This window comes from Leucoraja erinacea, unplaced genomic scaffold, assembly GCF_028641065.1.
Source record: "Leucoraja erinacea ecotype New England unplaced genomic scaffold, Leri_hhj_1 Leri_62S, whole genome shotgun sequence".
NCBI lineage: Eukaryota > Metazoa > Chordata > Chondrichthyes > Rajiformes > Rajidae > Leucoraja > Leucoraja erinaceus.
Window position 1 is genome coordinate 279,371 of NW_026576542.1, and position 20,472 is coordinate 299,842.

The 20,472-nt window shown below is 44.2% G+C and overlaps 1 protein-coding gene across 1 annotated transcript in view; it reads right to left on the reverse strand.

The window, feature by feature from the left end:
• Positions 1-1,300: 1,300 nt before the first annotated feature.
• babam2 (BRISC and BRCA1 A complex member 2) overlaps positions 1,301-20,472 on the reverse strand; it is a 181,321-nt gene continuing 162,149 nt past the window's right edge. The window contains 2 exon segments of the mRNA XM_055631039.1: positions 1,301-1,650; positions 7,818-7,971. Coding sequence (XP_055487014.1) covers positions 1,587-1,650; positions 7,818-7,971 — 218 coding nt within the window. The 3' untranslated portion in view covers positions 1,301-1,586.

The following is a 20,472-nucleotide window of genomic DNA, read 5'->3' on the forward strand; positions in this document are numbered from 1 at the left end:
CTATGTCCTCTGGTTCTCGATTCCCCTTACTCTGGGCAAGATACTCTGTGCATTTGCCCAATCTGTTCCTCTCATGAATTTGTACACCTTTATAAGATCACCCCTCATCTTTCTGTGCTCCAAGGAATAGAGTTCTAGCTTGCTCAACCTCCCCCTATTGCTCAGTCCCTTGAATCCTGGCAACATCCTTGTAAATATTCTCTGAACCATTTTAAGGTTCATTAAGTACACTTTATACCCTCCATTTTACACCGCATGTGTTTTAGTTTAGCTTTGTTTAAAGAGATACAGCGCGGAAACAGGCCCTTCGGCCCACCGAGTCCGCACCGACCAGCGATCCCCACACATTGATCGCTGTCGGAGTCTTCCCGTGCTTACCTGCCGTTAGCGAGTCTTCCCGAGAACCTGCCGTTATCGTTACGATCCGTTAAGAGACGTCCCCGAGCTCCAGCGTATCCGCTACGTTCATTCTCCGTGCTTACCACGAGTTTGGTTTTTTTAAAACTCGGGAGAGCTCTTGGAATGAACTCGTACCGTGGGACAGGGCTATAACCAGACTGATTCCTGGGATGTCAGGACTGTCTTATGAAGAAAGACTGGATAGACTTGGTTTATACTCTCTAGAATTTAGGAGATTGAGAGGGGATCTTATAGAAACTTACACAATTCTTAAGGGGTTGGACAGGCTAGATGCAGCAAGATTGCTCCCGATGTTGGGGAAGTCCAGGACAAGGGGTCACAGCTTAAGGATAAGGGGGAAATCCTTTAAAACCGAGATGAGAAAGAACTTTTTTCACACAGAGAGTGGTGAATCTCTGGAACTCTCTGCCACAGAGGGTAGTTGAGGCCAGTTCATTGGCTATATTTAAGAGGGAGTTAGATGTGGCCCTTGTGGCTAAGGGGATCAGAGGGTATGGAGAGAAGGCAGGTACGGGATACTGAGTTGGGATGATCAGCCATGATCATATTGAATGGCGGTGCAGGCTCAAAGGGCCGAATGGCCTACTCCTGCACCTAATTTCTATGTTTCTAACCCTGCAAGTCTCTGGCTGGGTAGGAAGGAACTGCAGGTGCTGGTTTATACCGAAGATGTTTAATATCTGAACTGGAAATGTTTGATGTTGACGTTACAGCATCAAGATCTTCACTATAGTGAGAACAGAATTTACGTAGAAAACCCATTCTGGATTGTGAGTGGGGGAACGTGGGAGGAAGGTAGTGGAATGGGAGTTTGGGGAGGTGATCAATGGACAAAGCAAATACACATTCGACATTTTAATTTTCACAGCATCATGAATCATTTTGGTTTTTCATGGAGTGTTTATTGTAACTCGCAACATTTTTCTCATCAATTCAGACACTTTACGTTGCGTGTGATACAGGCTTTTAACTGGATGTACAACAGAAGCAACCTTTATATCTCCAGAATATTGCATGGGCACCCAAAACGATTTGCGGCCCCTGGCAATCAATGTCCTCACAGTTACACTTCAGCACATGAGGAAGAGTGAAAGGAAATTGCAAAGGACTTCTTGATATAAACAAATCAAGTGTCTGATGGGTTTCCTTCTGGAACCTGGCGTCTACTACAACTTGCCATTTGCGAAAGCTGCCTCCTGGAATTGAAGAACATAGGTTTTGAAGTACGCCCTGAAGAACAAAAAAAAACAAGGGAGCAGTCGTTAAAAAATAAGAACACACAGATCAGAAAGACAACAAACCTTTTGATGATTGAAATGCAGAAAAACACATATTTTCTCACAACTCTCAAATTTTCCATTAAGCCGTTTCAGTCTTTGTGCCAAATAGTATGTATTGCCTTTTTAAGAGAATAAATAATTGCTATTTTTAACATTTGTGCAGAAGCCCAGAGGAGTAAATCTACTATTTACACGACCGTAACACGTAGGAACTGAATTAGGCCATTCATGGGCCGAATGGCCTAATTCTGTTCCTGGAACTTATGAACCCAAAGCTCTCCTATCCATGTACCTGTCCACGTGTCTGTTAGACATCGTAATTCCAGCCACCTCTGTGGCTTCCTCTGACAGCTTATTCCATGAACACACCACCCTCTGTGTGGATAAAGTTGCCCCTCAGCTTCCTTTGAAATCTTTCCTCTCTCACCTTAAACTTAGGCCGTCTCGTTTTTGACTGCTGTGCCCAAGGGAAAAGACTGGCTGTTTACGTTATCCATGCCTCTCTCGTGATTTTATATACCTCTAGTCACCCTCAGCCTCCTACGATCCAGAGAGCAACCTATCCAGCCTCTCCTTAGAGCTCAAACACTTCAGATCCTTGTCAATTATTTTTGCACCTTTTCCAATTTAATGACATCCTTCCTGTATCATACAACTATGCAGCTGCATCTTTAGAACATCTTTAGGTCTCTGTTCTACAAATGTCCCCATGGCCCAACTATTTATTGTGCATCCTTCCCTGGTTTGTCCTACAGCGCCTTTTATACAATGCGAGTTTGTTTATTTATTTATTTATTTATTTATTTATTTATTATTTAAAAAAAATTTTTTTTATTAGAAGTACGGTAAATTACAATTCTACACAACACATATATCTTAATACATTTTTTGTACCGCTTCATTTTTTTTGAGCTTTAAGAAAAAGGTAGAAGTAAGGAAAGTAAAGAAAGTGCAAGAGAGTCGTGCAGTGCAAGAGTGTTGGGAAAAGAAAGCCCCTTAGGAAAGAAGTTAGAGAAGGAAGTAAAGTGAGAAAATAGACCCTAGAAAAGAAAGAAAGAGAAACAATCGCTCTATTATAACATTAAACTCCGCAGAAAGGGGACTACCAACCAAGTCTGTTTTTGTTATTTTACCTCCCGTTACCAGGTCCTGATACCACTTATTTATATATATTTGTTTTTTTTAGATTACTATTGCACCTCATACTTGTAATAGGTCCAGAAACATAGACCACGTCTTTTGGAATTGGTCTGCTTTACCTGCTAGGAGGAATCTCATCTCTTCCAGATGTAGTGTTTCAAACATATTTGATATCCACATTTTTATTGTTGGTGTCGGCGCATTTTTCCAGAATTTAAGTATAAGCTTTTTCCCCATTATTAGCCCGTAATTAAATAAATTCCTCTGAAACACGTTTAATCCAATTTAAAACATTACATAGATTATATTATTCAAAAACTAAATTAAATAAAATCTTCCCTAATGTTTCACCAATCTGTGATAAATGCCTGTGTCAAGAAGCTACCATAGCGCACTCTTTTGTTTTTTGTACAAAAATCCAAAAATTCTGGTATGAAATATTTGATATTTTTTCAAAATTGATCAAAATAAAACTGGTACCAAAACCAGAATGGATTATCTTCGGAATATCGGAAGATAACCCTGAACAATGCGAGTTTAGAAGGATTTAGGGGGGCTTCCTTGCAACTTACCGAATAGTGAAAGGACTGGAGAGAGTACACGTGGAGAACATGTTTCCACTTACAAGGATGTTGCCAGGACTAGAGGGTGTGAGCTATAGTGAGAGGTTGAGTAGGCTGGGTCTCTATTCCATGGATCGCAGGAGGATGAGGGGAGATCTTATAGAGGCATATAAGATCATGAGAGAAATAGATTGGGAAGATTCACAGAGTCTTTTACCCAGAGTAGGAGAATCGAGGACCAAAGGACATAGGTTCAAGGTGACGGGGAAAAGATTTAATAGGAATCAGAGGGGTAACTTTTTCACACAGAGGGTGATGGGTGTATGGAACAAGCTGCCAGAGGAGGTAGTTGAGGCTGGGACTAACCCATCGTTTAAGAAACAGTTGGACAGGTACATGGATAGGACAGGTTTGGTGGGCTATGGACCAAGCGCAAACAAGTGGGACTAGTGTAGCTGGGACATTGTTGGCCAGTGTGGGCGAGTTGGGCCGAAGGGCTGTTTCCATACTCTATCACTCTATGACTATGTGATTAGTGGGAGGCTGGGACCAGAATTCATAGCCTTAGAATAAAAGGGATGTACTTTTAGAAAGGTGACGACGAGGAATTTCTTTATTCAAGAGGGTGGTGAATCTGTGGAAGTCATTGCCACAGACGGCTATAATCAATAGATATTTATACAGTGGAGATTGACAGATTCTCTGATTAGTAACGTTATCAGGGGTTAAGGGGAGAGTAGAATGGGGTTGAGAAGGAAAGATAGATCAGCCCTGATTAAATGGCGGAGTAGACTTGAAGTTCTTAAATTCTGTTCCAATAACATATGAACGTTCTTCTACCTAATTCTGCCATCCCTCAGCTCATTGGTGTAGTTCATCAAAATAATCAGATAACCTTCTTCTCTGTCAACTATATCACTGATTTCAGTGCCATCTATAAACCTGCTAACTATGTCAACTGTGCATCCAAATAATTTACATAAATAGTGGACGATCTCTGTGATACATCTCTGCAGCACAGAACGCCACAGGAGATCATTTTTCCCTGTGGCTATCAAACTGTACAGCCTCCCCCTTCTGTCGTGGGGTAGACTCAGAGGGGACCGTGCCTTTGCTGTGTCGGATCCGAGATTGTGAAATGAATTGCCTCTGCACGTTAAACAGGCCCCTTCTCTAGCTGTTTTTAAGTCACTCCTGAAGACATATCTATTCTCCATGGCCTTTGTAGACCAGTGAGGTGTTGAATTGTTTATTAACTTTATTTGCTTGGTTTTGCTGCGTTGTTCGTACTCGTGTTTTATGTTTTTTAATTTATTGTTTGGATTTTTGTATGTAATTTATGCGCCTCGTGTTAGTTGTATGTTCTGTTGTTCTGCCTGTTTTATGATGTCTTGCTTGTTTTCTTTTTTCTGTACAGCACTTTGGTCAGCTTTGGTTGTTCTTAAGGTGCTTAACAAATAAAGTTATTATTATTATTATTATTAGACTGACCCCTCCCCCCCCCCCCCCCCCCCCCAATCTTTGGACATCCCTAATCCAGAACTTTCCACTCGTCACTTTAGTTTCATGTTTCATGTATCTTATGTTTTATGACCGTTGGCAGATCAATTTCCCTCCTGGGATAAATAAAATTCTATTGTGTCGTATTGTTACAAGCATTTGTGGGAATCGATGGCAGCAAAATGTCTGCCAGAGTGGGCGGCATTGTGGCGCAGCGGTAGAGTTGCTGCCTCACATCGCCAGAAACCCAAGTTCCATCCTGACTACAGGCGCTGTCTGTACAGAGTTTGAACGTTCTCCCAGTGACCTGCGTGGGTTTTCTCCGGGTGCTCCGGTTTCCTCCCACACTCCAAAGCCGTACAGGTTTGTAGGTTAAATGGCTTCTGTAAAATTGTAAATTGTCCCTAGTGGGAAGGATAGTGCTCGTGGATGGAGATCGCTGGTCTGCGCGGACTTGGCCTGTTGCAAGGCTGTATCTCTAAACTAAACTAAATGGGGGCCTGCAATTTCTTCCCCTGCTCTCCACAAAATCCTAGGATACACTTGATATCTGTGTTTAATGTGTCTCTGTCTAATTTCTATGTTTCTATGTTTCTATGATATGTTCGGCTAGGGAAGAAATATCATCCAACACGAATGTCACAGAAACTTTCCATGAATTTGCACAGAATTTTTTTTCTGAAAGACAAAACTTGAAATGCAAGTTCCCAGCCTCTATATTATGTAGCAAGCATAGAATAGGAAATAAATTAATTGGGCCTTACATTTTACAGGATTCAATTCAAGCTTGGTGCTGGCACAAGACTTGTAGAAGTTAATTTTAGTCAGGGTACAATGCAGGGAGGCAGGGGGAACAAAAATAAATAATATAAAACCCGTGTAGCCAGCACACTTGCTCCCCACATTCCAGATTGTCGATGGAAGTAAACAGATGGCAATGAATAGAAGCACAAATGTGACTGAATCTCGCTTCCTTCCATTGCGTTGGTTCGCCAAGATGTTAATTCAAGGGCGATTTGCATGGAATAATCCGTTCCTCCCACCATATTGTATGGGGATTGAGGAAGGGAAAATGAATCGACTCCACACTGAACATCGAACCCACAAATATCACTTCCGCCCAAACTCAGAGGAACAGCACCTCATATTCCGTTTGGGGAGTCTGCACCCCGGGGGCATGAACATCGAATTCTCCCAATTTTGTTAGTCCTTGCTGTCTCCTCCCCTTCCTCAGCCCCCCTGCTGTCTCCTCCCATCCCCCAGCCTTCTGGCTACTCCTCCTTTTCCCTTTCTTGTCCCCACCCGCCCCCGATCCGTCTGAAGAAGGGTTTCGGCCCGAAACGTTGCCTATTTCCTTCGCTCCATAGATGCTGCTGCACCCGCTGAGTTTCTCCAGCTTTTTTGTGTAATCATCACTGTAGATGTTGGCAGAAAAAGCTGCACCCAAAATACAAATACTCAGCAGAGCGAGCAGCGTGTGGATGGGGAGGAGGGTGGAGGGAGAGGGAGAAGGAAACGGCAGAGAGTGGTGAAAATGGGGGAGGTGAACGGGGCAAAGAGGGATAGAGGCAGAGGGAGGGAGGACGTTGGAAAGAGGTAGAGGAGGGGGAAGAGAAGGGGGCGAGGGGAGAGATTATCTCTACAGAACCACCTTATTTCCTGTGCATTGAGCATTTTTTGGTTTTCATTGCAGTGTTCCAGTATTCACTGCACTGAGTTTTTGCAAAAAGCATGTTATGCTAATTTAAACTATAAGCAATTGTTTCATTAGTAAAATGGATTTTGGTTTGCTCTTTAACATGTATCCGATTCTAGTGGAAGCTGATTTTTGTTTAATCATTATTTCCTATTTCATTACTGATGCCAGTCTCTTGGCTTGAGCAGGGGAATCAAGAACCAGAGGACATAGGTTTAAGGTAAGGACGGAAAGATTTAACAGGAATCTGAGGGGTAACTTTTCCAGTTAAAAAGTTTAATTACAATTTTAAGTCTGCAGGAAGGAACAGCAGATGCTGGTCAAACTGAAGAAGGGTCGCGACCCGAAACATCACCCATTCTTTCTCTCCAGAGATGCTGCCTGTCCCGCTGAGTTACTCCAGCTTTTTGTGTTCACTGTAACTGTATGATATCGTGCAAAGTTTTATATGAGAGATGTTTTCAAAACCCCCCTTCTCAGAATCCTGGAACTTCCATTTGCCTTGTGAAAACCCAGTTAACATTCTCATACATTCATTGTGGATACTGCATTACTATTTGTGCACTCAATTGAACTGCCTACCTGCCTGCTTTCTCCATTTTTGTTTAGAGTGAGGATAAACACTTTGAGATGGGAAACTGATAAATTATAACAGCAGCAGAGAAATCTGGGCCAGATAACCTAATATACACCAGCTGTAAGTAAAATGTGGCTGTACGTCTCCGTGGATTGTCACTTTGTCATGGTGGAGAAGCTTGTGTGGTCCTGAGATCCTGAGAGCGATGCCATCTGGAGCTATCTATGCTCCTGGTAGGGCCACCCATGGCGGTAAGGTCGAGGGGGAAGTCTCTGACAAAGAGCAATCCAACCAAGACCTCAACGGTGGAACAGGCGGAGGACGATGGCTGACCTTAGTGGAGCTAACGTCACAACGGCTGGGAAGGCGGATGAAGGCTGCAGCAGAAAAGGGTCTCCGGTCGTCTTGGACTCCATGCCACTGGATCCTGACCCTGATCTGTCAAGGACCGTGGGGTGGGTGTCTGTGCACCAGTCTCCCCACGTTAAACAAAGTCACGCACAGGCGTCCTCCATATAGGGAATAGCACCCTGGAGACACCCATGGTCAGCCATGACCAAGGGGGAGCCTAAGAAAGTAGAAACATGCACGATTCCTATAGCACAACAGAATGTAAGTTGCTAATCTGTGAAGATACTTACTTTGCTCTCTTGGCCATCTCATTGCCGTCCCAGCGTGGACTGTAAGGGTAGGATTTCTGTATCTGCTGATAGAGCTGTCCACTATTGGTGAAATGGTACACAGACTGGAACGTCAAAGTAGGTTGATCTCGTGGAAAGTATAAGGGCAAATCAACTGCAGAGAAAAAGAAAAATTTGTAAGGTTTGGAAAAAAGAGGGGGGGGAGGGGGGGGGGGCGAGAGAAAAGAGATAAAAAAGAAACAGCTGCCGTTACTCACAATGAAACATACCATTTGAAATAAGGATTGAATCATTCCAGTTGTGAATGTGTCAAAGAATGGTTGGTGGGTCATGTCCCCAAGGTATGAATACAGTCATGTGTGCTTAATCTTTGCTCGGCAGTTAACATGACATGTCCATGTATGCTCAAACATAGAAAATGGATCTTGTGATAAGACACAAAATGCTGATTTAACTCAACGGGTCAGGCAGCATCTCTGGAGGAAAAGGAACAGGCGACGTTTTGGGTTGAGACCCTTCTTCAGACGGTTGAAGGGTCTGGGCCCGAAACGTCATCTATTCCTTTACTCCAGAGATGCTGCCAGTCCCGCTGAGTTGCTCCGGCGTTTTGTGTCTATATTTGGTGTAAACCAGCATCTGCCGTTCCTTCCTACACAAACGGGTCTCGTGGTCCACTGATTTTATTGGGTTAACCTTCAATTGGGTGTACAATCTGCAAAGTTCATGAAATGGTCCACGGACTGTGCCATCGCTATAGCCCTATACTAATCCCTGGAACACCTGGATATGAGAGATACCTATGTCACACTCCTATTTACAGATTACAGCTCTGCCTATAACACCATTATACCATCCAAGCTCATCACCAAATTCACGAGGATTGGAGTCAGCACACATCTCTGCAACTGGATGCTCCTCGACTTCCTGACCAACAGACCCCAATCAGTGAGGATTGGGGACAAATCATCCTCTACGATATTTTTTTTATCGGGATGCATCACAGCACAGTTTGGGAACAGCTCCATCCAAGACCGCAAGATATTGCAGTGAATTGTGGACGCAGCCCAGACCATCACACAAATCAACCTCCCTTCCATTTACTCCATCTACACCTCATGCTGCCTCGGCAAGGCCAGCAGCATAATCAACGACCAGTTGCACCCTGGCCACTCCCTCTTCTCCCCTCTCGGGCAAAATGGATAGAAGTGCGAAAATGCACACCTCCCGATTCAGGGACAGTTTCTTCCCAGCTGTTATCAGGCAACGGAACCATCCTTCCACAACTAGGCAGTAGTCCTGAACTACTATCTACCTGATTGAAGACCCTTGGACTATCTTTGACCAGACTTTACTAGCTTTATCTTGCACTACACGTTATTCCTTTCATTGTACACTGTAAATGGCTCGATTGTAATCATGCATTGTCTTTCTGCTGACTGGCTAGCACACAACAAAAGCTTTTCACTGTACCTCAGTCTAGGTGACAATAAACTAAACTCAAACACATTAGAAAGAGTACTATAATTGTTTGCACAGTACTATGCACAAAAACAGGATGCAAGAGATACTTGAGAAGTTTGCAGTTACTGAGCCTCCGGTGTGCCCATGGGGTAAGACAGATCTTGAAAGTGTAAGATGTTCTCAACTGATACAAAGGTAGAGGAAGAATGTATTTCGTCACAGTGTGGTGATTCTGTGGAATTCATTGCCACAGACAGCTGTGGAGGCCAAGTCAATGGATATTTTTTAGGCTTCTTGATCAGTATGGGTGCTAGGAGTTATGGGGAGAAGGCAGGAGAATGAGGTTGAGAGGGAATGATTGGATCAGCCATGATTGAACGACGGCGTAATTGATGGGCCAAATGGCCTAATACTGCTCCTAGAACTCGCAAACTTATGAGGAGTTCTAGTTTGCCAAGGCTTTCGAGGTAATGAGAAAAGCAGACTTGGAGTGAGATCCTGCTCCAAAAATATTTCCCTTGGAAGTTGAGGAAGAATAGATGGGGTTTGGCAAAGATGACACCCGCCAGCGTTTAGGGGATTGTTCTTTTCACCCTAAGGAACAATTGTAGATTTACTTGAAGGAGTCAAAGGGTAGTTGTTGAGGGTTGTTTCTCTGTTCAAAGACCTGTGGCCAGGGGAGTGCCACAATGCTTGGTGCTGGGTCTACTGTTGGCTGTTATCTCCCGGAACGATTTGGATCACAATATAGTTTAAATTATTCTTAAATTTGTAGACGACACCAAAATTGGTGTTGATATACTGAACAAGTGAGGAAGGATATCTAAGCTTACAACAGGATCTAGATCAGATTGGCAGGTGGATCAAGGAATGGCAAATGGAATGTCATTCTGACATGCGTGAGGTGTTGCTCTTTGGCATGTGAAATCAAGGCCGCACTTACGTGTTGAGACCACAAGTCCAGCACGCACTCAACCCACTACAGTTTGCATACCAGGAGAACATTGGGGTGGATGACGCAGTCCTCTACATGCTGCACCGGATCTACTCCTTTTTGGACAAACCCGGTGGCTATGTGAGGATTATGTTCTTCGACTTCTCAAGTCCGTTCAACACCATCCAACCCCTGATTCTGAATGACAAGCTTAAGAAGATGGGGGTGGATTCCACCTTTATCTCCTGGATAGACGACTACCTGACGGGTCGACGACAGGTTGTCAAGCTGGGGGACAGTGTCTCTGGCACAGTGGTGTGCAATGTTGGAGCCCCACAGGGAACGGTTCTGGCCCCGTTCCTCTTCACCCTGTATACAGCAGACTTTAACTATAAGTCTGACACATGCCACGTACAGAAATATTCAGATGATACAGCGTTTGTGGCATGTGTACGGAACGGGCAGGAGGAGGAATACAGGAACTTGACCAGTTCCTATTATAAACATAGAAACATAGACAATAGGTGCAGGAGTAGGCCATTCGGCCCTTCGAGCCTGCACCGCCATTCAATATGATCATGGCTGATCATCCAACTCAGTATCCCGTACCTGCCTTCTCTCCATACCCCCCTGATCTCCTTAGCCACAAGGGCCACATCTAACTCCCTCTTAAATATAGCCAATGAACTGGCCTCAACTACCCTCTGTGGCAGAGAGTTCCAGAGATTCACCACTCTCTGTGTGAAAAAAGTTCTTCTCATCTCGGTTTTAAAGGATTTCCCCCTTATCCTTAAGCTGTGACCCCTTGTCCTGGACTTCCCCAACATCGGGAACAATCTTCCTGCATCTAGCCTGTCCAACCCCATCTCCCCCTTTCCGGCCACCATTTAGATAATAGTTTGCTTTCCCGTTTTTGCCACCAAAATGGATAACCTCACATTTATCTTTTGTGCCTGGAGTGAAGAGAACTGTCTCATCCTGAACACAACTAAGACTAAAGAGATGGTGGTTAACTTTGGCAGGTCCAAGCTCCCCCTTCAGCCAGTCAACGCTGCTGGGGCTGACATTGAGGTGGTGTAGACATATAAATACCTTGGAGTGCTCCTCGATAACAAACTGGACTGGTCTGTCAACTCTGACTCCCTCTACAAAAAAGGCCAGAGCAGACTCTTTTTCCTCAGAAGGCTGAAATCCTTCAATGTGTGTAATGACATGCTGCACATGTTTTACAACACTGTGGTTGCAAGTGTTATTTTCTATGCTGTTGTTTGCTGGGGCAACAGCATTAGTGCAAAAAACAACAAGAAGCTGGTCAAACTGGTTAAACGAGCTAGCTCAGTGCTGGAGGGGAGAGTAGACTCTGAGATGGATGTGCTTGAGAGGCGTATGAGGCACAAGGTGCAGGTCATCCTGAAAAACCCCGGGCATCCCCTCCATGTAATTCTGGAGAGTCAAAAGAACACTCGGAACAACAACCGGCTCCTCTCCCTGCCCTGTAGAACGGAGCGGTTCAGGAGATCCTTCACCCCTGCAGCCATTAGATTTTATAATTCGGACCGCTAGGCTGTAGAGGGATGCATTCTTGCAATTTTTAATTTTTAATTGTTAATTATTGGTCTTTTTAAGTATTTATTGCTCTCAGGTAGTGTCCACAGTGTATTCTATGTATTTCCTGTCTGCGTTTGTTTTGAATCTGTGGGTTTGTTGGTTGGGGGCTTCTGGACATCTGAATTTCCCTGAGGGGATCAATAAAGTATTTATTATTATTATTATTATTATTATTATTATTAAATGGTAGAGTCCTGAAGGGTGAGTTACAGAATAGAGAGATACATGGTTCCCTAAAAGTGGCGTGTCAGGTGGACAGCAAAGTGGCAAAGACATTTGGCGTGCTTGACTTCATCAGGAAGGGTACTGGCTATAAAAGTGAGGACCTCATTATGCACCAGATGAGACCACACGGTGTACAGTTCTGTTCGCCCAACTAGAGGGAGGGTGGCATAGTTGAAAAGGATGCGGAAGAGATCCACCAGGACGTCACCTGGGTTTGAGAGGTTAGATAGGCCGAGTAAGGGTGATATGGTAGTGCAGTGGTAGAGTTGCTGCTTTACATCGCCAGAGATCCGGGTTCAATCCTGACTACGGATGCTTGTTTGTACGTTCTCCCTGTGACCTGCGTGGGTATTCTCTAGGATCTCCGCTTTCTCCACACTCCAAAGCTGTCCAGGTTTGTAGGTTAATTGGCTTGCTAAAATTGTAAATTGTCCCTAGTGTGTGTAGAACTAGCGTTAGTGTGCGGTAATCGTTGGTCAGCGTGGACTCAGTGGGCCAAAGAGCCTGTTTCCATGCTGTATCTCTAAACTAAATTTTACTATTATGATTTAGCATAGGAGGCTGAGAGGTGTGACGTTTCTTGAGGTGTACACAAGGTTATGGGGGGGAGGGGGGTGTGGATAAAGTGAACAATCGCAGTTTTTCCCCAATGCATAGGCTTCAGGTGAGAGGGGAGACGAGGAACTTCAGGGGCAACCTTTTTGCTCAGATGCTAGTCCGTATCTGAAGCTGTAGAAATTGCTACAATTACCACTTTCTAAAGACATTTGGGCAGATAATGGATAGAAAGGGTTTGGAGCAGCGTTTCTCAACCGGGGTTCCCTGGAACGCTAGGGTTCCGCGAGAGGTCGCTAGGGGTGCCGAGAGAATTTCTTTTGTCCCGACCCCTTCCCTGACATCAGTCGGAAGAAGGGGCTCGACCCGAAACGTCGCCCATTCCTTCTCTCCAGAGATGCTGCCTCATCCACTGAGTTACTTTAGCATTTTGTTTCTACTTTTAATCATATGTAAATGCATTTTTGAGTCAATTTTGTGTTTAATTTCATATTCGTAGTGTGAAACGGTCTTTAGTGGTCAGTGGACAGGAGCTGTACGTGACGGATTTGTGTATCATCAAGTGATTCACTTGTGTACAGACGCATGCACGGTCTCCATCAGTCCTGTCTGTGTTTCCTGGCATGCAGGTACACTCCCTCATTCACCCACGTTATTTAGTCGTTTTTATACATCATTTAGGGATGTTATATGAATTTAAAAAATTTAAGTATGTTTATGTTTGTTATTTTATGAAACGTTTATTTATGTGTTTTAGCTAGTTTATGAAAAGTTTGCTTGTGTTGTTTTCTCTCTCTCTCCTCCAAGGTTAGTTCTTCTGTTTGCCTTTATCTGCTTTAGTTTTGAACAAGCAGTTTGATTTCAGTTTTTTTGCATTGTCAATAATTTTTTTTGCTTAAACCAGTTATCAGAAAAATATATCACGTTTGCCTTATGAACTTTTAAGTTTATGAAAGAGAAAGAAAGAGATTGATAAAGATATATAATAAATTTGATGGCGGGGTTACCTGAGACAGGAACATTATTTCAAGGGTTCCGCAAGGGTAGGAAGGTTGAGAAATGCTGGTTTGGAGGATTCAGGGTCAAATGCGGGAAGGTGGGGCTATCATTGCTTCCAAGTATCATTAACGGTATCCAAGGATGCCAACTTGGTCGGCATGGCCGAGGTGGGCCGAAGGGCCATGTTTCCGCGCTGTTACTCTAATCTGGACAATTAATTGAAATGTTATTATCTTCACCAATCCCAATTAGTTTATCAGATCATAGTACTGGTTCAATTCTTTGCACGTACAAGTTTGTTTTGCTTTGTTCCAAGCTGTGGTATAGCTGAAATAAAAGGTACAAAGTCTCACCTTGCCATACCTATGCAAATGAGGGCAACACCCATGCTCCAGACAAAGGATTTCTAAGGATTTGATCGCAAGAACAGAAAATAAATAGTTCTTACAGTAAATTCCAGGAAATGGTATGAATAGAAAAGCAGTGTATCCGCCTGCATGAAGATGTATTTTTAAAAATCAACTGAGACACCAATTGCAAATATCAGCAGTATCAGTTCCATTTCCGTCTATTTTTGTTACATTGATGGACTGTTTAAAAAAAGTATCATTCAATATGCCCATTAATGAAACTATGTCTGATTTAAATACAAGGTCTGAAGAAGGGTCTTGCCCCGAAACGTCACCTATCCATGTTCTCCAGAGATGCTGTGTGACCTGCTAAGTTACTCCAGCATTTTGTACCTATCTTCAGCCTGAGCTTCAAGGGTACAGTATTTTGCAAGTGAATGGAGGATGGGAGGGGGTGGAGGTGTGGTATGCTGCCGTTTGTTAATGATTTCTGGTTGGCGTTGAATATGATCTTACCGCACAATCCACCCCCTCCTCTCCACCACCAAACAGGAGCCTTGTCTGGAAGGCTGCCTGTCTGATGGTAACGGAGCGTTGAAGAAGATGCCAAAACAAGAGATGAGCATGTTATGGCTCGGGCAGTAATAGGGTGAATCGAGCACAGCTTTTGGCCATTTTGAGGACAAGGAGAGGCTTGAGAGTAGGGGGTAGGTAACAAACTTAGAACTAAGCTAGACAAAGCTGATTTAGGCTTTACTGTTGATTTTAGAGATACAGGGCAGACACAAGCCCTTCAGCCCACCGAGTCCGCACCGCCTCGTGATCATCCCCGTACACTAGCACGATCTTACATCGGGACAATTTACAATCTTTACCATAGACATTAACCTGCAAACCTGTACGTCTTTGGAGTGTGCAAGGAAACCGGAGCACCCGGAGTAAACCCACGGGGTCACAGGGAGAAGGCACAAACTCCGCACAAACAGCATCTGTGGTCAGGATCAAACTCGGGTCTCTGGTGCTGTACGGTAGCAACTCTACCACTGCGCCACCTTGCTGCCCTACTCCAGACAGTACTGAGGCACTGCTGCCTTTCAGATGAGGATGGATCACGACAGTATCTATATCTTCAAGGGAATCTAAAGTATCTATTGAAATGATGCAATTTACCATGGGGACACTATCCCCGCCCGCTACCCTTGTCAATACTTACCCCTCAATCACATCACTGAAATTGATTATCTGATTGTTGTAACATTGGACAATAACAAAGTGGCAATTGCACTGGAGTACAGCCAGAGGAGATTTACTAGCATTGCTGGGACTGTAAGCATTCAGCTATGAGGAAAGACTCAATAAGCTAAAGTTGTTTTCTTTGGAACAGGAGGGCAGGGAAATTGAATTGAGATGTATAAAGAGGAGTCTAGATATGGTGCATATGAGGAACTAAAATATAAAATGGGATAACATAGAACATAGGGGAGGCACGGTGGCGCAGAGATGCATTGCAGAGGGTGGTGAAAATTGCCCAACGCATCACCGGTTCCACGCTCCCCTCCATTGAGTCTGTCCAAAGCAAGCGCTGTCTGCGGAGGGCGCTCAGCATCGCCAAGGACGGCTCTCACCCCAACCATGGACTGTTTACCCTCCTACCATCCGGGAGGCGCTACAGGTCTCTCCGTTGCCGAACCAGCAGGTCGAGGAACAGCTTCTTTCCGGCCGCTGTCACTCTACTAAACAACGTACCTCGGTGACTGCCAATCACCCCCCCCCCCCCCCCCCCCCCCCCCCCCACTTATATTATTTATTTTTTTTATTCAAAATCGTTTGCTATGTCGCTCTTCAAAGGAGATGCTAAATGCATTTTGTTGTCTCTGTACTGTACACTGACAATGACAATTAAAATTGAATCTGAATCTGAATCTGAATCTGAATCTGAATCTGAGTTGCTGCCTCACAGCACCAGAGACCCGGGTTTAATCCTGACATCTCTACAGAGTCTGTACGTTTTTCCTGTGACCACGTAGATTTTCCCCGGGTGCTCCGGTTTTCTCCCACATTCAAACACCTAAAGGTTTGTTGGCTAATTAGCTTTGGCAAGATCGTAAATTGTTCCTTGTGTGTAGTGTAGAGCTAGTGTATGGGGATCGCTGGTCGGCGCAGACTTGGTGGGCCGAATGGCCTGTTTTCGTGCTGCCTCTCTAAACTCTAACTAGTGTGAACAGGTTGGCATGCAATCAGTGGGCTGAAGGGCCTATTTCCATGCTGTATCTTTCAACCAATAGTATTTTCATTAGCAGAAAGGCAGAGGCAGAAATCCTCAACAGATTTAAATGATGCCCTGAAGTATTGTGACCTGCAGAGTTACTTGCTAAGTACCAGAAGGCGGGGAGCTTATTTTCCAACTGGCAAAGCAAGAGGGGCTGAATAGCTTCCTTCATGTAGAGAATATTGACTCAGTGTGCAACCCCCTTTGACTTAGTTTAGCATTCTGTACAAAAGCACCTCTGACTGCGGCACTTCACTGGGGAATCAGCCTGCACCTTGTACTCCAATTCCTGGGAAGGGACTTGAAGTAGTAACCTTTGACACAGAGTCAAAATGTGCTTTGAATTGAGCTGCCGCCTGTAGTAGTTCATTGGTGGGAAAACACTTTGAATGTCCCGAGGTCAGGAAGGGTAAATCAAAAACAAAATCATTTCTCTTCAGCCATAATAATCACATCTTCTGAATCCTAATTTTTCTTTGCCCTTTTGGAGGAACACGACTCGTGTCGGAATACGACCTGAAGTTTTTTCCAAAAGATGAACTTTTTTTCTTAACTCTCCCACCCCCACAATAGAGTCATTCAGCATGGAAAGAGGCTCTTCAGCCCAACATTCCCACCCCAACCAAGATGCATTTGGCCTATATCCCTCTAAACCTATCCTTTCCACGTACCTGTCCCAATATCTTTTATAGCCTTCCAAAGTATTGTACTCCAAAGATGGACAGGTTTGTAGGTTACATTTTTTGGGGTAAAATTGTAATTATCCATCCAGTGTGCGTAGGAAAGTGTTAGTGCACAGGGATCACTGGTCGGCATGGACTCTGGGGGCCAAAGGGCCTATTTCCACACTGTATCTCTAAACTAAACTAGTGTTGTGTGCGGGAAGGAACTGCAGATGCTGGTTTAAACCAAAGATAGACGCCAAAAACTGGAGTAACTCAGCGGGTCAGACGGCATCTCTGCAGAAAAGGAATAGGTGACGTTTTGGGTCGACACCCTTCTTCAGACTGAGAGTCAGGGTAAAGGGAAACGAGAGATATAGAAGGTGATATGGTGAGATGTGGAATAAATGAATGAAAGATCAAGGTAAGGTGGAGCCCACAATGGTCCATTGTTGGCTGTGGGCGAGGTGATAACGAGTTATACAAACAGTGAAACTCAACAGGATGACAGTGAAACTAGTACGCTGTCTAAGGTGGGGGAGGGGATGGCCAAGGCATCATGAAGGCCAAGGCAGACTGAGCGAAGGTGTTCAGCGAAATCATCGCCAAGCTTGCGCTTGTTCTTGCCGAGTCCACAGCTGGAACAGCGGATACAGTAGATGAGGTTGGACGCGGAGCAAGTGCACCTCTGCCTCACCTGAAAGAACTGTTGTGGTCCCTTGACAGAGTCGAGGGTGGAGGTATAGGAGAGGGTGTTGTAGGGTAGGTCTCCTGGGGTTTGGGTTGGGAAGGGATGAGTTAACCAGGGAGTTGCGGAGGGAACGGTCTCTGCGGAAGGCGGAAAGGGTGGAGATGGGAAGATGTGCCTAGTGGTGGGATCCCGTTGGAGGTGGCAAAAATGTCGGAGGATTATGTGCTGTATGCGATGGCTGATGGGGTGAAAGGCAAGGAATAGGGGGATTCTGTCCCTGTTGTGGCTGGGGAGAGGGGGAGCAAGAACAGTGTTGCAGGGTATCAAGGAGACATGTGTGAGGGCCTCATCTATGATGGAAGAGGGGAACTCCCGGTCCCTAAAGGAGGACATCTCGGATGTTCTCGTATGAAACACCTCATCTTGGGTGCAGATGCGGCGTCGATGAAGGAATTGGGAGTGGGGAATAGAGTCTTTGCAGGAGGTAGGTATGTTGCAAAACCTACCTTCAGCAGCGCTGCAGATCTGTCGCTGCCTATGTGCGCGATTTTGGCGCCTTTGAGAGGGGGGGCGGGTTTAAAACGCGATTTTCTCTCGGCTATTCAAATCGAGGTTGTTCAGCCTTCTTAGTTGCTGACGAAAAATCGCTGCGAGGTTCGTTCGCTGCAGCTATTTTTAAACTAAATTGGTTAATTTAATTGTTATAGTAGGTTAAAAATCATCCTCTAAACCCGCGACCGCCGCCAACGGGACGGATCTCATGTAGGGGACAACACAAGGTAGGTTGTTTATTTTTACATTAAAAAGCGCTTCTTAAGATCCCTTTATACAAAATTTTATGTTGCGAGTAGCTAATTTGGGGGCCCATTAAATCCCGCAGTATCTTTCTGGGCATATGGGGTACAAATTCACCGCAATGGGAACGTTCCAAACCAGCGCGGTCCACAGAGTTCCACAGGATCCTACTCGAAAGCTGATTTAAATGGCCATTAATTTACAGCAATTGAACACTAAATTCCTTCCATTTGGCCTATAAATTAATGTCAATGAGATTTAAAAATCATGTTTTATTGTGAATTCTTGTCTGAATGTTCTTTGGACACTTAGACTATTTAAAAATGTTAATCTTTCCTTAAGAAATGGATAGATGTTTAGATCTAGTAATTGAATTTTGGAATTAGCTACAATTGGGTAACTAACTAATTATATGCTTTAATTTCAGGTCATCCAAGTAAAATTGTTTAATATTTGTTTCAGAATGCTTCAATCTATAATAACTAAAAATTTCTTTCAGTTCTCTTAATTTTTAAGAAAGTTATGGGCTTTTGTCCTCGATCACAGCTTTTGTGTTCAGTCAATGGAAAATCAATAGGGAACAAGATGCTAATTTCTGAGTATGATAATGGCCATAACTTTTTTAATACTGAAGATATGAAAGTGAATTAGGTGTCAAATTAAACTTCTTTTTATGCTTTATCTGATGGGATAAATTGCAGACTTGATTTTTTAAATCTCAAAATGTTGTAACATTGCTAGAGAAGGCAGGGTGGGAAGAATTATAGTCGAGACATTTGGTTTATAATAAATGTCAGTCGATAGTCTATCTCCTATGATGGAGTCGGTGAGATCAAGAAAGGGGGGGGAGGTGTCGGAAAGGTGGTCCAAGTAAATTAGAGTCAATTGGGTTATTGGTGGTGACTTTAATGAAGTCCGTGAGTTCTGCATGGATGCAGGAGGTAGCACTGATGCAGTCGTCAATGTCACGGAGATAGTTCGGGATAGGGCCAGTTTATGCCTGGAACAGGGATTGTTCGATGTACCCTACAAAGAGGCAGGCATAGCTGGGGCCCATGCGAGAGCCCATAGCTACGCCTTGGATTTGGAGGATGTGGGAGGAGTTGAAGGAGAAGATACTTCTCCCGTGTTACAGGAGAAATAACACGATACTGGTGTTATAGTACATGCCATAACTAACTCCTTCGATAGCTCGTTTCATATTCCCACCACCAATAATTCTTGGAATCTTTGCTTATAGTGTACATATTATTCAACTCTCTCTTCCTATGAGTGTGCCAGGTTCCCTATTTAAAAAAAAATAACACTGCCGTCTTTATAAGGTTATCAGTGATAGGAACAGAAGTTGGCCATTCGGCCCATCAAGACTACTCCGCCATTCAATCATGACTGATCTATCTTTTAACCCCATTCTCCTGCCTTCTCCCCATACCCTTAATACCCATACTAATCAAGAATCTATCTATCTCTGCCGTAAAAATATCCATTGACGGCCTCCACAGCCTTCTGTGGCAAAGAATTACACAGATTCACCACCCTCTGTCTAAAGAAATTCCTCCTCATCTCCTTCCTTTAATTCTGAGGCTATGACCTTGTACTATTTGCCCACTGGTGAAAATTTAATCTCCACATCCACCCTTTCACTATTCTGTAAGTTTCAATGAGTTGCCCGCACATTCGTCTAAACTCCAACGAGTGCAGGCCCAGTGCTGACAAACACTCACCATATGTTAACCCACTCATTCCTGGGATCATTCTCGTAAACCTCCTCTGGACCCTCTCCAGAGCCAGCACATCCTCCCTCAGATATGGTGCCCAAAATTGCACACATTATTCCAAATGCGGCCTGACCAGCACCTCTACATTACATCCCTGTTTTTGTATTCCAGCACTCTTGAAATAAATGCTAGCATAGTGTTTGCCTTCTTCACTACCGATTTGACTTGCAGATTAACTTTTTGGCAATCCTGCACCAGCACTCCCAAGTCCCTTTGCACCTCCGACTCCACACTTTGCTCCACTATATTTATAGATCATTTGCTATTACACGACAAGCTAGAATTTCCTGCAAGTTGCCAGAGGTTCTGCGTCAAATTGCTGGCATTT